Source organism: Ovis aries, chromosome 7 (genome assembly GCF_016772045.2).
Source record: "Ovis aries strain OAR_USU_Benz2616 breed Rambouillet chromosome 7, ARS-UI_Ramb_v3.0, whole genome shotgun sequence".
NCBI classification, from domain to species: Eukaryota; Metazoa; Chordata; class Mammalia; order Artiodactyla; family Bovidae; genus Ovis; species Ovis aries.
The window spans coordinates 35,961,861-35,983,277 of NC_056060.1; the positions used below are offsets into that span (position 1 = coordinate 35,961,861).

Below are 21,417 nucleotides of genomic sequence, written 5' to 3' on the forward strand. Positions count from 1 at the left end.
GTAGGCTGCAGTCCATGGGGTCGCTAGGAGTCGGACATGACTGAGCGACTTCACTTTCACTTTTCACTTTCATGCACTGGAGAAGGAAATGGCAACCCAGTCCAATGTTCTTGCCTGGAGAATCGCAGGGACGGCGGAGCCTGGTGGGCTGCCGTCTATGGGGTCGCATAGAGTCAGACACGACTGAAGTGACTTAGCAGCAGCAGCAGCAGATGGGAGCAGATGCCATGATCTTAGTTTTCTGAATGTTGAGTTTTAAGCCAACTTTTTCACTCTCCTCTTTCACTTTCACCAAGAGGCTGTTTAGTTCTTTGTATTCTGCCATAAGGGTGGTGTCATCTGCATATCTGAGATTATTGATATTTCTCCCAGCAATCTTGATTCCAGTTTGTGCTTCATTCAACCTAGCATTTCTCATGATGTACTTTGCATATAAGTTAAAAAGCAGGGTGACAATATACAGGCTTGATGTACTCCTTTCCCAATTTGGAACTCCTTATTGCCAAATTCAGACTTGAAAAAAGTAGGGAAAACCACTATACCATTCAGGTATGACCTAAATCAAATCTCTTACGATTATAGAGTGGAAGTGAGAAATAGATTCAAGGGATTAGATCTGATAGACAGAGTGCCTGAAGAACTATGGATGGAGGTTCGTGACATTGTACAGGAGGCAGGGATCAAGACCATCTCCAAGAAAAGAAATGCAAAAAGGCACAATGGTTGCCTGAAGAGGCCTTACAAACAGCTGTGAAAAGAAGAGAAGCAAAAGGCAAACAAGAAAAGGAAAGATATACCCATTTGAATGCAGAGTTCCAAAGAATAGCGAGAGAAGAAAGTCTTCCTCAGCGATCAATGCAGAGGAATAGAGGAAAACAATAGAATGGGGAAGACTAGACATCTCTTCCAGAAAATTAGAAATACCAAGGAACATTTCATGCAAATATGGGCACAATAAAGGACAGAAATGGTATGGACCTAACAGAAGCAGAAGATGCTAAGAAGAGGTGGCAAGAATACACAGAACATACAAAAAAGATCTTTACATCCCAGATAATCACAATGGTGTGATCACTCACCTAGAGCCAGACATCCTGGAATGCAAAGTCAAGTGGGCCTTAGGAAGCATCACTATGAACAAAGCTAGTGGAGGTGATGGAATTCCAGTTGAGCTATTTCAAATCTTAAAAGATGATGCTGTGAAAGTGCTGCACTCAATATGCCAGCAAATTTGGAAAATTCAGCACTGGCCACAGGACTGGAAAAGGTCAGTTTTCATTCCGTTCCCAAAGAAAGGCAGTGCCAAAGAATGCTCAAACTACCACACAATTGCACTCATCTCACATGCTAGTAAAGTAATGCTCAAAATTCTCCAAGCCAGGCTTTAACAGTACCTGAACCGTGAACTTCTAGATGTTCAAGCTGGATTTAGAAAAGGCAGAGGAACCAAAGATCAAATTGTCAGCATCTGTTGGATCATTGAAAAGCAAGAGAATTCCAGAAAAACATCTGCTTTATTGACTATGCCAAAGCCTTTGACTGTGTGGATCACAAAAAACTGTGATCACAAAGAGTTGGACACAACTGAGTGACTAAACTGAACTGAACTTAGGATATATCCCCAAAGGAATAAACAGCCAACATTTTACATTGCAAGTCGCTTGAAAGAATTCATTTTATGTATGTGATCATGCCATCAATTTGATAAGCAGTTAGGTTCCTTTTCTTCAATTTGCTTTTAGCTTTTACAGATTGCTTTTTTCCCCCACTAAAATTAGTATACCAGTTTATTACTCTTTTAAGTATTAACCATTCTGTTTGGTGTGTAGTAGTATCACATTGTAGTGTTTCCCGTATGATTAATGATGTTGAGCATTTTCCCATGTATTTTTTGCCATTTGTATGAGGCTCCTATGGCTGCTATAATATATTACCATAAACTTGGTAGCTTAAAATAAGAATTTTATTCTTTCACAGTTACAGATTGCTTTTTAAAATTGCATTTTCTTCAATTTGGTTTTAATTCTATAAAATGTACATTGTTCCTAAGTCAAAATTATTTTAAAACAGATATATTCAGAGTTTTACTTCCATCCCTATATTCGCCACTTAATCCTTTCCTCCCCTATAGGTAACCTTTTAAAAAATTATTATTTGGGGTTTGCCCTTCCATTGATAAGAGCTTCAAGGGGGTGGTGTGTGTGCTGTGATCTATGCACGACTTTCCATCTAGTAGGTGAGACAGATCCTTGAGCTCAGGGAGATTCATTCACTGAGCTCACTCACCCGGATTGTTGTATTAGGGAAGACAGAAAAACAGAGAGGGCTATATCACCAAGATAGCAAGGCTTCTTGAAGCGGTGAAGGACAAAGTTAAAACCAAAACACAGAATCTATAATTATTTCAAAAGTTAAAATACAAAGCATGACACATCCAAACAAACACAAGAGCACCCCCTGTTGGCCTCTGTTGGGATGCATATAACTGGTAGTGCCTGGATTTGAAAACTGCTCGGACCAGGGTGTCACGTTGGGTTAGCTTTATTAAAGAAGCATACCTACCAACAGACTGGGAGGCCTTCGAGGCTCATGTCAAATTTATTCTTGGCTCTCCCTAGCTCTCAAGTCCTGTGGCCCTTGGGACACATGCTGATACTAAATATCTATGTTACCACATCTTGGGGAAAAAGATCCTTACTTTCCCTCCTGCACCTCTTTTCCTGGCTTAGAAAACAAACAAACAAGAGCTGTGTTTTGTACTGTCCCTTGGTCAAAGCTGAGACAATAGTGACACTGTCCTAACTCTCAAGGTGCTCCCTTACTCAGACAGTATATCACTGTGAGGGATCAATGTGGGACAGTGAGAAAAGGAGCCACGCACCTGGCTTCTCCTGCCTGCTAGCTGTGTGTCCTTGGGCAAATTCTTAACCTCTCTGAGTCTTGGTGTTCTCATCCGAAAAATAAGAATGATAGTATCCAGTTCATGGGCGTTTCTGAGGTTTAAGTGAGTGGTGTGTGTAAAACTCCTGATATGGGATGCCAGTACTGCATATGAACCTCAGTAAATAATAGCTACTATTATTATTTCCTTTTTGCTTCACAGGAAATTTGTGAGAATCCCCGATTTATCATTGGTGGAGCCAATAGAACTGACATCTGCCAAGGAGATCTAGGTAGGAAAGTTCCTCTGGTCCTATTTAGCCAAACAATCAAGGTGTGACTAAGAGGTATGATCCTTTTATAGTAAGTAAAGGGACAGTAATCTGGTTTTGCTTGTAATGAATTTGGGGGAGGTAGTTTTGATAACATTATTTAAACTCATTCAGCTCTGTGTTGGTGATTACTTCATTTAATTTCTGTCCCTCCTACCTTTCTCACCAGCTCTTTACGTTGTGTCACAACAGGAGGTCGCCTCCTCTCCAGAGTCTCCAGGACACTCACACACCCCACTCAGCAAGACAAAAGCCCTGTTTCTAGCAGGACCCACCTTCCTTAAAGGGCTTCCCTGGTGACTCAGTGGTTAAGAATTAGCCTGCTAGTGCAGGAGACAGGAGTTTGATCCCTGGGTCAGAAAGACTCCCTGGAGAAGGAAATCCCTTCTCCAGGAGTCCCCACAGTGGAGCAGTGGGGTCCCCACTCCAGTGTCCAGGCTCCAGAGGAGCCTGGCAGGCTAAGTCCATGGAGTCACGAGGAGTCAGACATGACTTAGAGACTAAACAACAACAACCCTTCTTAGAAAGCAGCTCTGAAATTGTGTGCCATGCATGTCCCTTGGGCATGCAGAATCGATATGCTCACAAAAAGTGCTTTCATAACTCGAACTCTTGTTTAAACTGCCCCAGAATAGCTCCGTTTTAAACAAGCTTTTCAACAAAGGCAACGCCTGCCATGTGGATGAGCATCCAATTTTGTCTGGTTAATTAGCTTGGCTGCTTCCTTTATCTCAGCCTCTTATTTGGAAGGTATTGTCTTTAGTGTGAACTGCAGAAAAGTGCTGTGAAGTAACGTTGGAGGAAACAAATATCAACAGACACAATTTAGAACTTGAGGGAAAAGGGGCACTCAAGGCCAAACTGCTCAAGGCCAGATGAAAGGAATTTAGCTAATTTGGTCCTGGAAGGAGAGGCTGAAGAGGGTTTGAATATCTGACTTCCTGCACTTGAAGGAAGGCTGCCTGCAGAGCCCTGCCCAGCTAATAACCTGGGCCTTCCAACCGACATGCTGTTTCAGAAAGGCTGGCTGCTTGGGAGGTGGGAAGTGGGGAGGGTGGTAGTGGTGGTGGGAGGAGGCCTGTGGAGGCTCTCAGCCTCCCCTCTGCAGACTCAGAAATGCCTTGACATCCCACACAGCACAACAAAGGCCTTGCATAATCTAGCCTGTGTTCTGTTAGTGTTCCTGGCCTGCCACTTGGGCATTCACACACACACATGCACACACTAACAGGGCAAAGTGCCACCTCCAAATACTAACCAGCTTTCCTTACAGTACTAATGGGCTGGTCTGATGGCTCTCAGATGCTCAGATCCTGCAGTCACATTGCAAAGGTGCAGGGCAGGCAGCTTCCTTACAGGTGTTAGAAAGAATGACCCAATTATGACCCCCACTGCTCAGTTTCCACTGAGGTCCAGATAGAGGTCTGAGCTTATACTGCAGCCAGAGGAATTGCCTATAGCCTTCAGGAAAGCAGTCACGAGGGAGTAAGTTACCCTGTTGATGGCATAGTCCAGGGACTGCGGTCACACTCCTTTCCTTGGCTGATACCTCCGTAAGGTCAGATCTGGAAGCAGGACAGTGAGAGTCAAGTGTACGCCCTTCTCCAGAAAGCAGAGCAGCTGATGGGGATGGGGTCTCCTTCTTCCCTGGAGGTGTGGGCCCTCCTGTGACCTGTGCCACGTGTTTGCCTGCAGGGGACTGCTGGTTTCTTGCAGCCATCGCTTGCCTGACCTTGAACGAGCGTCTGCTTTTCCGGGTCATACCCCATGATCAGAGTTTCACCGAAAACTACGCGGGGATTTTTCACTTCCAGGTGAGGTCAAGGGACTGTAGTTAAGAGGGCCAGTGGGCCGTCCACCTACCAAGTATCCTGGGCTTGACTTCCCAGTGGCTCCAGGAAAGATTCCCACCCACCCAGCCAGCTATGGCTGTGGGCAGTGACCCCCTTCAGGCCTCAAGCCTGTGAGGAAGTAGTTGTTTATTTCTTCCTACCCTCAACCCCCTACACCTTCCGTTAGGCCCCAGAAATGTTAGAGGATATCCTGTTTGCTGGCCTGTTGGTCTATTTTTACCCTTCCAGCTGTCAGGCTTCTGTGTGATAACCAGAAGCCCTTCTCAAGTAAATCCCTAAGACACTGGCACTAGGAATCCAGAGGGCCCTTGAGGCTGCAAAAGAAATGCCCACACAAGTCTATACCCACACTATCATTCACCCATTCCGGGCTCTGGAAGAAAAGTCTGGTTAATCTGGGGACCAGGCTTCTGGCTTGGCCCAGCAATGAGTCTTTTGGTTTCAGAATAAGTTCAGACACTGGAAACTTTCTGGATCCAAATTGTCCTAGCAAAGAGCCAAACCTCATGCTGACCCAGAACTGAAATGAGCTTCTTATGTGGGCACTTGTATCTATGGGTGTTCTGAGGCTTCTGAACAGCCCTGAAGGCTCCCAATGTCCTGGACTGACCCAGATCATCAGTTGATCTTGTATCCCAGGATGGAAGGCCTCAGAAAGGGTCTTCTCTGCAGGTTTAGGATCAGACTCCTGCTGCTATCCCAATGTGGACAGGGCCGCGGGGTCCCAAGTCTTGTTTTTTCCCTATGCCATCAAGCTGCTCACTCCCCTTGGGTATTTAAAAGGTCTGAAACCAAAAGGATCAGAAACACAAAGACCACACAGATTTTTGCCTTCTTGTTCATAGGAGAGTAAATGTCATTAGAAGGAAATTAAACTACTTTTGGCTTTCTTGGGTTAAAACCAATTTGTTCAAGAAAGAACATCATCTAGAATTGGGATTACTGGACAGTGTTCCTGGTTTAACCAGAGTATATTCTGGGTCACCTTCCATTTCCATGTCAATCCTTCTTCTTCAACAACAATTCCTACCTTATTTGTCATCAAGAAGTACATAAATTATACGTCACCTTCTCCTAGACCAGGGCTTCTCAGCCCTGACTGCATATGAGGATCAGCTGAGATAACTAAAAGTACTGATACCTAGGCTGTCCCCAGACCTACAGAGCAGAAGGAAAATCTCAAGCCCTCAGATACACATGGAGTACCTACCATCCCCTGTACTGAGCTGGACTGTGTGGAAGAAGCATAATGGTTTGTAACATACTTCCTGCCCTCAAAGAGGTCACAGTCTGCTTAAAGAAAGATTCACCCTCTCTAAACCCAGAATAGTGTGAACAAGAGGAATGTGGGGTAGGGACGCATTTCCTGCTGGTAATCTGAGGATGGCACTGTGCTTGATGCTTCTGTGCAGTTCTGGCGCTATGGAGACTGGGTGGACGTGGTTATTGATGACTGCCTGCCAACTTACAACAATCAACTGGTTTTCACCAAATCCAACCATCGCAATGAGTTCTGGAGTGCTCTGCTGGAGAAGGCTTATGCTAAGTAAGACGGGGATAGGAAATCTCTAGTTTCCATAGTGAGCTCTTTAATCCTCCCTTCTTGGTGGCACTACAGATCCTGGATCCCAGTATTATTTCTCTGGAACTCAAATCCCAGAGCCTTGGTTGGCTCAAACTCATGAGCTCACTATATATACATATTTGTATGTATATATATATATAACTTTTTATTCTGTATTGGGGTATAGCTGATTAACAGTGTTGTGATAGTTTCAGGTGAACAGTGAAGGGACTCAGCCATATGTATACATGCATCCATTCCCCCCAAACTCCCCTCCCATCCAGGCCGCTGCATAACACTGGAGCTCAGAATATATGAATAAAAGCCATGTTGCCTCTCAGAAGTTCCACTCCAGCTACTAATGGCTTTAATGGAGCCCTACTTCAGATTTCGAGTATAGTGGAAAGAGAACTATCAGGAAGTGGGAATAGCAGGTTCCAGTCCCAGTGTTTCTCCTCTCTGTGGCCTCAGCTGGTCACACAGCCTCTGGGGCTCCGTCTCTCCATTGTGAAGAAAGGGAATCATAGTATCTGTTCAAAAGCTTACAGAGTTGTTGGAGAATTTGGATAAGGCAGCATCACAGGACCCAAGAGTAAAGTCCTGGAGCCAGGGGTACTGGGGTCATGTTTCCTGGAACCCTGTGACCCCAGACTAGTCTTCATCCTATCTCTCAGGCTCCATGGTTCGTATGAAGCCCTGAAAGGCGGGAACACTACAGAGGCCATGGAGGACTTCACGGGAGGAGTGACAGAGTTTTTTGAAATCAAGGATGCTCCCAGAGACATGTACAAGATCATGAAGAAAGCCATCGAGAGGGGTTCCCTCATGGGCTGCTCCATTGATGTAAGTCTGGGGTGTGGGGTGCAGGACAGGGTGCTGCCAGCTACTGGGAAGACTTACCCAGTGAACAGCAGCACAGGGCTTTCCTCTGGGATGGGGTGAACTTTCTGTTTTAGGAAGCAGAAAAGTAGCTCTCAACTTTGAAAACTGGGAATTTCTCAAGGGAGAAGTTTCTGGAGGTTTTCAATAAAGATCCTAGAATTTAGGTGGAAATAGGCCTCCAGGGTTTCTCTTACCTTAAGATGGTAGGTGTTGCAGGAGGGCAGACACACTGAAACCATAATCACAGAAAACTAGTCAATCTAATCACACTAGGACTACAGCCTTGTCTAACTCAATGAAACTAAGCCATGCCCTGTGGGGCCATCCAAGACGGGCGGGCATGGTGGAGAGGTCTGACACAATGTGGTCCACTGGAGAAGGGAATGGCAAACCACTTCAGTATTCTTGCCTTGAGAACCCCGTGAACTATATGAAAAGACAAAATGATAGGATACTGAAAGAGGAACTCCCCAGGTCAGTAGGTGCCCAATATGCTACTGGAGCACTGACTCGATGGACGTGAGTCTGAGTGAACTCTAGGAGTTGGTGATGGACAGGGAGGCCTGGTGTGCTGCGATTCATGGGGTTGCAAAGAGTCAGACATGACTGAGCGACTGAACTGAACTGAACTGAACTGAACCGGCCTCCAGGGCTGGTGTTTCTCAGTTCCAGCATGCCCCTAGTAAGCTGGCCACACACTGGGCTATGGACCTGAACCTACCAGTTCCCTAAGAAAGCCTCCCAGTCACTGAACTTTGATCATATCTCGCACGTGGGACACAGGCTTTGTGTTGTAATCTGGGAGAAGCTCAGCCTGCAGTCCACCTCTCAACAAAGTGGTATGAACTGAGACCAGAGCCAAGGGTAAGGGGATGGCAGACTGGCCAGGAGATGCACCTTCCCTGGGGGTTAGTCAGTGTATTCTAACAGTCTTGGTTATCTCTCTTTGTGAGGAAGGGGCCCAAGCTGAATTCCTGTTCCCTCCTCTCCTAGTACACCCAGTAGATGGGAAAGCTTGGGAAGATGAAGCACCCATGGACAAACGTTTTCTTTCTGCATCACTGTTCTCCATCTTTTCTCCATTCATGCTCTACTTATCTCTCCTCTGTTTCTTTGTCTATCCCCTCCCTTCTTTCTCTCTCCTTCCCTTTCTATCACCCTCCTTTGTTTACTCTCTCTCCCTCTCCTGGACTGTCCCCTGCCCTCCCTGTTGGGCCTCAGGATGGCACAAACATGACCTATGGAACCTCTCCTTCTGGGCTGAAAATGGGGGAGTTGATTGAACGGATGGTGAGGAATATGGATAACTCGCGGCTCAGGGACTCAGACCTCATCCCTGAGGGATGCTCAGATGACAGACCAACTCGGGTGTGTACTCCTCCCACCTGTATGGCCCGGTGTGTTGTGTGGTGTCAGACCTTCCTCAGCAGCCGGCACCGCCCACGTGGGCTCCTCCTGGGGCCTTCCAGGGGTCTGGGTTGGAATCTCTTGCTTGCTCCAAGGCTCCTGAGGAATGGAGGGGGGAGACAGCTTTTGGAGGGAATCTCTGGTGGGGGAGGGGATGGGGTTCCTTCATACTCCATGGTCAAGGCAGTTTCTCTGATATTGAATTAACAGGCATAAATATTTATGAGAGAGATTTCATTTATTTGTAAAGTATTTCTCTCCTTCTAGTTCATTCATTTATGTATTTGACACTTATTTACTGAGCTCCTACTAGGCTCTCTTCTAACAAAGAAAATTCTCTCCCATTTGTTTAGAATTCTAAGGAACGAGCAGTCTCCACACACTCCCGCTACCCCCTGCCCAGAGCTTATATTCTAGTAGTTTTGGAAGTAATACATACTATACAGTAAATCAGAGGAAAAATGAACCTATTTTTTCCCTATCTGAGGATAATAACATTTGGCATATGTCCTACTAGGATTTTTCTGTGCATACACCTAATCTAAATTTTTATTTTAAAAATGCAGTCATACTGTATGTACCTCTTTGCAGCAAGCTACTTTTTCAGCTAGCTTTATATACCTAATGTGTCAACAAGAATCACATTCTTAGTGTGTCTTCTATAACATTTTTTGTGGCTGTTCAATAGTCCAACATTGTAGTTGGACTCCAAATAAATTGTAGTTTTTTTACCCCATAACTTATTATTGGGAATTTAAATACTTTCTTTTTCTGTTTTGGCTGTAGTTTTTAAATGTTACAGCTAACATCCTATTAGATACATCTTTGTGTCCATCCAGGACACTTTTCTTTGGACAGATGGCCAGTAGTGGAATAGCTGGGAATGCATATGTAATGCCACAGAGTCACTTCAAGTGGTTTCCCTGGTCCAAAACTGAGAGATTTATGAACCTCCTGCCCCCCTCCCTTTATATTCACATGGTCTGGGTCCTCTAAAGACTGAAATCTGGAAGAGTTTGAGATGCCAAAAGCCTTGGCTCCTCATATACCCCTCACTTTGAAAAGGGCTCCAGGCTACCTCTTAAAGCTGTCATGTCACTAGGCAGAGTGAAGCCACAGAGATCCATCTAGGGCTCACTGGGTTTTGGCCCTCCTACCCTTCTGCCAAGGATCTCTTGTGGCTGCAAATCTCAGATGGAAGAGACTTCCCTGCTCCTTGAGGCTCAGTCATGTCTGAGCAGGACTCTCCTCTGGCTGCCTTGGAATTCTCTGCCTGGGTGCAGGAACTTTTAATTTCTTTCTTTTTTAAAATTTTTGGCCACATCACATGGCACGTGGGATCTTTGTTCCCCAATCAAGGATCAAACCCGCACTCCCTGCATTGCAGGTATGGAGTCCTAACCACTGGACCACTAAGCAAGTCTACTTTTAATTTCTTGAATATGTTCTAGGGTGGGTGGAGAAGGTGAGGGGATATAAAGATAAAAGGTTAGACCTCCATGTTTCATCTAACCCCTCTTCTCAATCCCTTTCTCTTCCAGGAATAGTCAACCCTGGGTGGGCTCAGGGAAGGGGAGCCTGACCCAAAGCAGCCTCTATCCACCCCCACTTCTTCCTTTGAAAGACCCAAGAGATCCAGAAAGGAGGGCCAGGCACGCTCACACTCACCTCGCGGCCCCAGCCTCCACATTGTTCTCCAAGCTGGTCAAGGGACCAGCTTGACGGAAACACCTTGTCTGGGCTGCATATTCTTGGCTCTCTTAAAGGGCTAGTGACGGTCTTCTCATGGCTAGGAGGCATGCTTCCAGGGCATGGAGGAGTGCTTGTCTTCACTGAACCTAGGATGTGAACCACTGTGAACTTTGTCTCAGGAAACAAGCCCTGACAGGCTGTCTGGTTTTCACTCCACAGACGATTGTTCCAGTTCAGTATGAGACAAGAATGGCCTGTGGGCTGGTCAAAGGCCATGCCTACTCAGTCACTGGGCTGGAGGAGGTGAGCCTGGCGGGGTATGAAGGGTTAGGACTTGAGGGGCTACTTGGGGGAACCTCCTGAAGTCAGGACTTGGCTTTCTGTGCCCTTTCGCATCTGCAGAATTTGCCTCCCATCAGGTACTCAGGCTGAGTGCCTGGGGTTAGAGGAGACTACTGGGACTTGTAGGTGGATCTTGCCACAAGACAGTGCTCAGTTTATGTTTATTTTTAGTGCTAAAGATAGCAATTGCCCCAACATTTCCAAAGAACAAATAGAAATCACTTTGGTTTTATGAAATTAATTTCATGGGCTCTTGTGTTTCTTATTTTTCATGGTCAGTAATGATGTTTTGCTCCCACTGACACATCTGGCCTTAACTGGGTCACAGCAGAGACAGGGAGTTTGTCAGGCCCCTTGTGCACAGTGGGCAGTTGTGCCCTGGTCATAGGGATGGGCAGAGAGGGGCAGTTGTCCACAGCAGCCCATGCTGCAAACAGGAGGAAGGGGCCCCTTTTTCTGATTGATCTACTTACAGGGGACATTTTCTGTCATTCTTCAGCCAGCAGGGACGTTTTTTTTCTATTAATAATTCACGAAGAGACACCTAACTGCCAGCAGAGCCCTACATTGTATGCCTTGCCTCCTCCACCCACGCCACCCAAATTTCTAAATGGCCAGTTGTTCACTGTGAAAATCACTTCTTAGAAGATGGCAAGGTGATGGTCAAGCCTAACTCCTGTGAGCTCGTGCTAAGGTTCTGCCATTTCACAGCAAACTTGTGATTAGTCTCCTTGACCAAGCAGGACAGCTCCCTGTATGGGATCCTCTCCCCACTCCCACCCCAACCCTCAGGGCAAGACAGAAGACCCCTCACCCCCTTCAGAAAGGTTCCAGAGCAAGAGAGCTTTTCCTCTTTGCCCAAGGCCCTGTACAAGGGTGAGAAAGTGAAGCTGGTGCGGCTGCGGAACCCCTGGGGCCAGGTGGAGTGGAATGGCTCCTGGAGTGACAGGTGGGTGAGGGGACCCCATGAGTAGGGGACAACAGGACCTGGGACAAGATTGGGTTGGGGACCAAACCATAACAGTACTTACAAATGCTTGGTCTAAAATCACCCTTAAAACCAATGATCCATAGAAGAGGAAAGGGGGTGTGGCTCTAGGGAAGGACTGGGAACAGAAGGGGTGTAGCTCCAGGGTAGTGCTGGGAGCAGAGCTTCGGGAACCTGGGACCCCAAGAGCTTGCTGATGGCCATTGAGGGGAAAGGAAAGATCCTAGAGAGCATGGGCCATGTCCAGGCAGGAGGGGAGTCTGGATGCAGTGGTCTGACTGGACAAGTAATTTTCTTTCTCGTAATTATCTATAAAATGGGGAAAATGTTAGCACCTACCTGGTGGGCTGTTACGAGGAGAAAATGTGATGGTGTTGCAGAGAGCTTAGCCAGTGCTAAGATTTCCTCTCCCTCACTGGCCCTAGGAAGAGACGAATAGGTCCTTTGAAAGAACTGTACTACTTATTACTGGGAGCAAGTGACTGGAAGCAGCTAAAACAGCACACAGAGGGAGGAAGCTATTGTGAAGGCTCCAGAACCTTCACAAAGCTTTTTTTGTTCCACCCCAATCGCTGGGTCCTGACTGCCTCTCTGCAGGGAGAGTGGGCCCTGGAGCTCCTTTATTCCCAAGGGGGCAGAGCAGGACTCCTTAGCTGAGAAGGACCTCAACCAGGCTGTGTGTACCCTCAGCCCCTGTGCTAATTTTAACATACCTCTCATCTCAGGGCACCATAATTACTGGCTTGTTTGGACATTCATTCACTTAGCAAGTATGTGTTGAGCACTTACTGAATCCCAGGCACAATCCGAAGCACTGGAGGTATGCTGTGAATAGGCAACTTTGCTGGGTAGACCAATAAGTTGCTGATCCTGGTCTCCTCACTGTTCCCTTCCTTTATCCGTGTGACAAATCCCAGACACCTCATTGTGCAGTATGTGTTAGGCCCCATGCTTCTGTCTGGGGACTTAGAAATTAACACAGAGATTCAGACCCTGCCCTATAGGCCTTAAGGTCTAGTGGGAAGGACAGAAAAACACTAATCATTGAGATAAATGCTATAGTTAGGGTCACAAAGCAGGAGCCCTTCTCATAGTATGAGGGGACAGGAAGGTAGCAAAAGGTTGCCTGGAGGGATGGCATTTGAACTGGGTTCTCTGTTCTGGAAGGGTCCCTGGTGCCCCATAAGTCTACCAGCCCACTGGTCCCAGTCACCCACAGGGACCCTCGCTATGTTCTCCAGTCTCAGATCTTGGGGTCCACTTTCTGCCAACTCCTCCACTTCAGGGACTGCTTACAAGTGGAACTCAGCTTCAGTCACTTAAGGAGAGTTCCCTCCCCGACCCACTGCGTCCCTCCTGCTGGTCTCAGGAATCTCCATGTCCCCTTCAGTATTCCTTGATTCCAAGCACTTCTTCAATCCCTAACCTCTCCAGAGACAATCCAGTTTAGCTTCATTCTTCTCACAAAGGTACTTTAGTTCCTCCTTCTTTGGGAGAGAGTGTGTAAAACTGCCCAGCCTTTAAAAAATACAAAACTGGGATGTTTCTTGGGGTGGCAGGAGGAAGGAGAAGTTGACCTGTTTAGTCTTTCTCTCAGTAAATCAGATAGTTACTTATTAGATGACAGGCCTGTTCTAAAAGTTTTACATGCAATATTTCATCTCTTGCTCATCACAGCACTACGAGTAGGTGACACAATCATTTCCCTTTTGCAGTTGAGAAAACAGAAACTGCGATAGGTGAAGTGACTTGCCCAGGGTTACAGCTAGTACTGGTATAATTAAATTGAAATCCCAAGTTACCTGTTTCCAGGGCCCAAATCCTAACTTGAAAGGGTGAGGAATGGTTAAAGTTTTAATCAGAGAAAAGTCTGCTGCTGCTGATGCTAAGTCGCTTCAGTCGTGTCCGACTCTGTGTGACCCCATAGATGGCAGACCACCAGGCTCCCCTGTCCCTGGGATTCTCCAGGCAAGAACACTGGAGAAAAGTCAGGCCCTCAAAAACCATTTTAAAAGATTGGTCTTAATCCTGAGGATGGTGGGAAGCGATTATGGGGTATCAGGTCAGATTTGCATTTTGGTGGTTCACACTGGCTGCAGTTGGGAGAGAAGCTATTTTGTTCATATTTCTCTGACACCTCCTGGCCCAGCTCATATCGGGCCTTCCCTTTCTTTTCCCTTTCATCACACCTCCATCATCCCTCCAGCTGGAAGGACTGGAGCTATGTGGACAAGGACGAGAAGGCCCGTTTGCAGCACCAGGTCACTGAGGATGGAGAGTTCTGGTGAGTCCAGGATCCAAGAAGACTCTGAAGGGTAAGGGATGGGGTGGGCACTGAAGTCTCAAACCTCCAACCCCAGAAAATGGCCATCAGATTCCAGCCCTTGGGATATCTGAGCCCTATTCTCCAAATCCAGCCAGAGACCTGGCAAGACTGAGGGTTTTGAGAGCAGTCTGAAAGTTATGGTGATGACCGGGCCCCAGACCAAGCCAGTGCGCTATAGCTCCCGCGGTGTTGTAACACTCTACCATACGCACTGCTCCAGCCACTTGCTCCTGGCCTTGGTGGAGCTGTTTTCTGAGTGGAGGAAGCCCTAGTTACTCAATTCACTCGATGCCACTCTCACCATCACTCTGATCATTTCTCCTGAGCCTTCAAGTCTCAGATTAAAGGGAACTTTCTTCTGGACCCACTTGTTTTCCTCAAGATTGGGATTAATTTGTGATACTCATCACCTTTATTTTTTTAATTAATTAATTTTACTTTACAATATTGTATTGGTTTTGCCATACATTGACTTGAATACACCATGGGTCTACATGTGTTCCCCATCCTGAACCCCCCTCACACTTCCCTCCCCATCCCTTCCTTCTGGGTCATCCCAGTGCACCAGCCTCGAGCACCCTGTATTATGCATTGAACCTGGACTGGCAATTCATTTCACATATGATAATTTACATGTTTCAATGACATTCTCCCATATCATCCTGCCCCCACCCTCTCCCACAGAGTCCAAAAGACTGTTCAATACATCTGTGTCTCTTTTGCTATCTTGCATACAGGGTTATTGTTACCATCTTTCTAAATTCCATATATATGCATCAGTATACTGTATTGGTGTTTTTCTTTCTGGCTTACTTCACTCTGTATAATCGGCTCCAGTTTCACTCACCTCATTAGAAGTGATTCAAATGTATTCTTTTCAATGGCTGAGTAATACTCCATTGTGTATATGTACCACAGCTTTCTTATCCATTCATCTGCTGATGGACATCTAGGTTGCTTCCATGTCCTGGCTATTATAAACAGTGCTGTGATGAACACTGGGGTCCACGTATCTCTTTCAATTCTGGTTTCCTCAGTGTGTATGCCCAGCAGTGGGATTGATGGGTCATATGGAAGTTCTATTTCCAGTTTTTTAAGGAATCTCCACACTGTTCTCCATAGTGGCTGTACTAGTTTGCATTCCCACCAACAGTGTAAGAGGGTTCCCTTTTCTCCACACTCTCTCCAGCACTTATTGCTTGTAGATTTTTGGATTGCAGCCATTCTGACTGGTGTGAAATGGTGCCTCATTGTGGTTTTGATTTGCATTTCTCTGATAATAAGTGTTGAGCAACTTTTCATGTGTTTGTTAGCCATCTGTATGTCTCCTATAGAAAACTATAAAACACTGGTGAAAGAAATCAAAGAGGGTACAAATAGATGGGAAAATATACTGTGTTCATGGATTGGAAGAATCAATATAGTGAAAATGAGTATACTACCCAAAGCAATCTATAGATTCAATGCAATCCCTATCAAGCTACCAACAGTATTTTTCAGAGAACTAGAACAAATAATTTCACAATGTGTATGGAAATACAGAAAACCTCAAATAGCCAAAGCAATCTTCAGAAAGAAGAATGGAACTGGAGGAATCGACCTGCCTGACTTCAGTCCCTACTACAAAGCCACAGTCATCAAGACAGTATGGTACTGGCACAAAGATAGAAATATAGATCAATGGAACAAAATAGAAAGCCCAGAGATAAATCCACGCAGCTGTGGACACCTTTGACAAAGGAGGCAAGAATATACAATGGAGAAAATACAATCTCTTTAACAAGTGGTGCTGGGAAAACTGGTCAACCACTTGTAACAGAATGAAACTAGAACACTTTCTAACACCATACACAAAAATAAACTCAAAATGGATTAAAGATCTGAATGTAAGACCAGAAACTATAAAACTCCTAGAGGAAAACATAGGCAAAACACTCTCTGACATAAACCACAGCAGGATTCTCTATGACCCACCTGCCAGAATATTGGAAATAAAAGCAAAAATAAACAAATGGGACCTAATTAAAATTAAAAGCTTCTGCACAACAAAGGAAGCTATAAACAAGGTGAAAAGACAGCCTTCTGAATGGGAGAAAATAATAGCAAATGAAGCAACTGACAATCAACTAATCTCAAAAATATACAAGCAACTCATGCAGCTCAATTCCAGAAAAATAAACGACCCAATCAAAAAATGGGCCAAAGAACTAAATAGACATTTCTCCAGAGAAGACATACAGATGGCTAACAAACACATGAAAAGATGCTCAACATCACTCATTATCAGAGAAATGCAAATCAAGACCACAATGAGAGGTACCATTTCATGCCAGTCAGAATGGCTGCTATCCAAAAGTCTACAAGCAACAAATGCTGGAGAGAGTGTGGAGAAAAGGGAACCCTCTTACACTGTTGGTGGGAATGCAAACTAGTACAGCCACTATGGAGAACAGTGTGGAGATTCCTTAAAAAACTGGAAATAAAACTGCCTTATGACCCAGCAATCCCACTGCTGGGCATACACACCAAGGAAACCAGAATTGAAAGAGACACATGTACCCCAATGTTCATCACAGCACTGTTTATAATAGCTAGGACATGGAAGCAACCTAGATGTCCATCAGCAGATGAATGGATAAGAAAGCTGTGGTACATATACACAATGGAGTATTACTCAGCCATTGAAAAGAATACTTTTGAATCAGTTCTAATGAGGTGGATGAAGCTGGAGCCGATTATACAGAGTGAAGTAAGCCAGAAAGAAAAACATCAATACAGTATACTGATGCATATATATGGAATTTAGAAAGATGGTAATGATAACCCTGTATGCGAGACACCAAAAGAGACACAGATGTATAAAACAGACTTTTGGACTCTGTGGGAGAGGGAGAGGGTGGGATAATTTGGGAAAATGGCATTGAAACATGTATAATATCATGTAAGAAACAAATCACCAGTCTAACTTCGATGCAGGATACAGGATGCTTGGGGCTGGTGCACTGGGGTGACCCAGAGAGATGGTATGGGGAGGGAGGTGGGAGGGGGCTTCAGGATTGGAAACTCATGTACACCCGTGGTGGATTCATGTTGATGTATGGCAAAACCAATACAGCATTGTAAAGTAAAATAAAGTAAAAAAAAATAAAATGTGGTCCAAAGAACTAAACAGACATTTCTCCAAAGAAGACATACAGATGGCTAACAAACACATGAAAAGATGCTCAACATCACTCATCACCTTTAAAATTGCTTGCTTTATTGTCTGTGCTTCCCCAACTACCTGTGCCTGGTAGTACTTGGGCCCAGTGGAGAGGCACACAGGACCACTGTGGAGAACTGAATTGCTGCCAAGCTCTTCCAGCAAGAATGCATGAGTTTGAGTTGTTAATGCAAGAGATACATCAGAACTGACAGTGTTGGGACTTCCCTGGCAGTCCAGTGCTTAGGACTCTGTACTTCTGCTGCAGAGGACATAGGTTCGATCCCTGGTCAGGAACTATCTGAAAGCCACATGGCAAGGCCAAATTTTAAAAAATAAATAAATAAAAATTTTAAAAAAGAACTGACACAATGTTGACCCTAAGAAAGGAAGGACAAGGTCCTCTCTAGGACCATGACAAAGCTGCTCTGGACTATTTCATTGTGCTGTGTTAGCCCTGCGTTCTTACCTTTCCCAGCCTCCCAAATAGTTCTCTTTCTTCTTCCAACCTCTCAGGATGTCCTACGATGATTTTATCTACCATTTCACAAAGCTGGAGATCTGCAACCTCACAGCTGATGCCCTGGAGTCCGACAAGCTTCAGACTTGGACAGTGTCTGTGAACGAGGGCCGCTGGGTGAGGGGCTGCTCTGCCGGAGGCTGCCGCAACTTCCCAGGTGGGAGATGCTCTGGATGGGGGAAGGGTCCAAGCAGAACAGGTTCCAGGCAGAATAATATTAACTAGTATCTGCCGAGTCTTTACTAACTTCCAGACATACAATGTCTTATTAAACTGTCCCCATTTTACTGAAAGGTGACTTCCCTGGTGGCTCTGTGGTAAAGAATCTGCCTGCCAGTGCAGGAATTGCAGGTTTGATTCCTGGGTCAGGAAGATCCCCTTGAGAAGGAAATGGCAACCCACTCCAGTATTCTTACCTGGGAAAATTCGGACAGAGGAGCCTGGTGGGCTATAGTCCATGACGTCACAAAGAGTCAGACACGACAGTGACCAAACAACAATAACAACATTACTGAGAAGGAAATCTCCATTCTGAGTAGCTTACATTAAGGAGCTGGTAACAACTTTTAGGCAGGTTATTATGTCAGAACTGGACTGTGTTCATTATGCTGAGGATTGAACTGGAGAACTGAGTTAGCAGCAGCTGCAAGAGTTTAAGCCAGAGATGATGAAAGTGAAGACCAAGTCAGGAGCAGCAGAGCTGGGGGAAGGGGCAGGTTGAGGGAAGGAAATATTGGGTGATCTGGAGAAGGAAGAATGACTTCAAGATTCTCTCATTGGGAGCCTGAGTAGATGATGTCAATAACATAACATGAAACACACAGGAGAAAAAAAAAGTTTTTTTTGTTTGTTTGTTTTTGACGGAGTTGGTTGTGGGCTTCTGCAGAGGAGTTTACTTTGGGACATGGGAAGTCTGAGGCACGTGTAGAATATCCTGGTGAAGATGCATGAAAGAGAACTGGATGCACAGATAAAAATGGCACTTGGCTCTATGATAGGGACTCAATATGTATTTGTGGAAGAAAAGAAGGATGGAAAGAAGAGGAAGGAAAAGAGGGAAGGAAGAAAGAAGGGATGATGGGAAGGAGTCAAAAGAGAGATTGAAGCTGGGATCTACAGCTCAGGAGTCAAGAGCATGTAGGGAGCAGTTAGAAAGTAGGAGTGGATAAGACAGCCTAGGTAGATGAGAGAAGAGGCCCAGGACCAAATCCCAGAGACTAGTAACACTGAAGGAGCAGGTGAGAAAAGTGAAGCCATCAACAAAGACAGAGAATGAAAATTCACAGAGGAAGGAGGAGCCACATAGCCAATCAGCGCAGCTCCATCTGTATAAAGGTATAAAGGCTACCCGCCCCCACCAACACACACACCAAATTAAACAGATGCCTGAATCTTTCTTATTTTTCATACATATTTGAGTATGTAGATGAGGAGGCTAGAGATGAATAGGTTCCCTCCGTCTCATCTCCTGTCCTTTCCTTTCTCTGAGAGGCAGATCTGAAAGTGCAATTCCTTTTGGGGGGGCACAGACACTTTCTGGACCAACCCACAGTACCGTCTGAAGCTCCTAGAGGAGGACGACGACCCCGATGATTCCGAGGTGATCTGTAGTTTCCTCGTGGCTCTGATGCAGAAGAACCGGAGGAAGGACCGGAAGCTGGGGGCTAACCTCTTCACCATCGGTTTCGCCATCTACGAGGTGTGCCGTCCCTGACGAGCTTCAGACCACCTCTTCAGGGAAGAGGCTTTCAGAGGGCTTCCTGAGGGGTTCCCCAGCTTCCCCAACATCCAGTGCCCCCCAAAACTCCTGATATCTGGCCCACTTGTGTCAGAACCTCTTAAAGTTTGTAACCAGTGGGGGAAAAACCCACCTAGGGGAGGCGGGGATGGGGCTGGGGCTGTCCCGGTAGGTACATGGGGCATTGGAGCCCCTCATTCACTCTATGATTGCTAGCATGCCCTTTGGCAAGTTTCCATCCCCATTAAGACCTGAAATCCACAAAAATCTGAGCACCTTCCTTTTCTGTTTCTCCCCCAGGTTCCCAAAGAGGTATAGAAGTGGAGCAGCCAGCAGTGTGTGCAGCGTTACCAGGGTCCTGTGTCTGCCTGAGGCACATGAGGACACCTCCCTTGGGGTTTGGGGGCAGGACTGTGATAGGAGAGGGCCTGGCCCACCTTACCTAACTCCAGAGCAGGTCCTCGGGCATGGCCTCCTGACCCCCACCCCCAAAACGTGCCCTTCCCCTTGCCCACCAGAGACCATCACACGCTTACATCCCATCTCACACTCACACACAGAATCACACAGACACATTGTGAGGCTGATCGCCTTCTTTGGGGGTGGAGAAATCACCTCCCTCAGACCCCGCCCACAACCTCCCCTGCTTCCTTGGGGTCTTTCCCCAGTCCAGAGGTGTTCTGGAGCTGAGCAGCAGCAATTCTGGTAAGTGACCCTGAGTGTGGGATGCCAGACTTGGCCTTCACTTCTGGATCACAGCAGAAAAGGAAGAGGATATGGGGTAGGGAGCTGCAGGGATGTTGAGCTATTGGAGGCCTTGGGCATCGGAAGCTGGTAGGTTGTGACTATGAAATGAGTGACCAGGGAGTTGGGGAGGAGGACCCCTGGAGGAGGACTGTGAGGAGGACCGGGTGTCCCTCCCGAGGGGCTGAGGCACCTTGGGCTCTTCCCTCCCTCAGATGCACGGCAACAAGCAGCACCTGCAGAAGGACTTCTTCCTGTACAACGCCTCCAAGGCTAGGAGCAGAACCTATATCAACATGCGCGAGGTGTCTGAGCGCTTCCGCCTGCCTCCCAGCGAGTACGTCATTGTGCCCTCCACTTACGAGCCCCACCAGGAGGGCGAGTTCATCCTCCGGGTCTTCTCAGAAAAGAGGAACCTCTCTGAGTGAGTCCCAGCCTGGCTTTCCCCGCCTATCCCTAAGAGCCCACGTCACCCATCCCAGAGACTAGAGGTGTGAAACAGCCAGACAGGTCTCCTCCAGGAGTCCTATTGACCAGGACCTCTTTCCCTATTCCTGAGCCACTGGGAGCATCTCCCCTACATCCATCCACCCACCCATTCAACCCACAGAGCGCTACTGAGCACCTGCTCTGTCCCCGGCACTCTTCTAGGCACTGAGGACAGAGCGATGAATTAAACAGAGAGAAATCCCCGCCTTCGTGGAATTTAACATTCTAGCATGAGATGACAATGTAATAGGAAAAAGTATAGAGAGTATATTAGATTTACGTAAGTGATAAGGGGAAAAAATAAAGTGGGAAGAGGGATAGGAGCAGTTAGGGGGGTGACTGAACTTTTATGTATGGTGACCAGGGAAGCCAGCAAGGGCACATCCTGCCCTCTTTGTCAATGGAGATGAGTTCATAGGCCCTTGCCACTTTGACCTCTGTCCCTAAACAAAACATAA

At 46.3% G+C, this 21,417-nt stretch overlaps 1 protein-coding gene across 4 annotated transcripts in view; it reads left to right on the forward strand.

Moving 5' to 3' along the window:
* CAPN3 (calpain 3) overlaps nt 1–21,417 on the forward strand; it is a 55,883-nt gene that overhangs the window by 24,556 nt on the left and 9,910 nt on the right. For 2 of the 4 annotated variants that reach the window (XM_042251934.2, NM_001009212.1), the window contains 12 exon segments: nt 3,104–3,173; nt 4,908–5,026; nt 6,478–6,611; nt 7,304–7,472; nt 8,733–8,879; nt 10,830–10,913; nt 11,816–11,901; nt 14,147–14,224; nt 17,985–18,145; nt 19,518–19,687; nt 20,027–20,038; nt 20,686–20,894. In XM_042251934.2, the coding sequence (XP_042107868.1) occupies nt 3,104–3,173; nt 4,908–5,026; nt 6,478–6,611; nt 7,304–7,472; nt 8,733–8,879; nt 10,830–10,913; nt 11,816–11,901; nt 14,147–14,224; nt 17,985–18,145; nt 19,518–19,687; nt 20,027–20,038; nt 20,686–20,894 (1,439 nt within the window). 4 annotated transcript variants of the gene reach the window in all.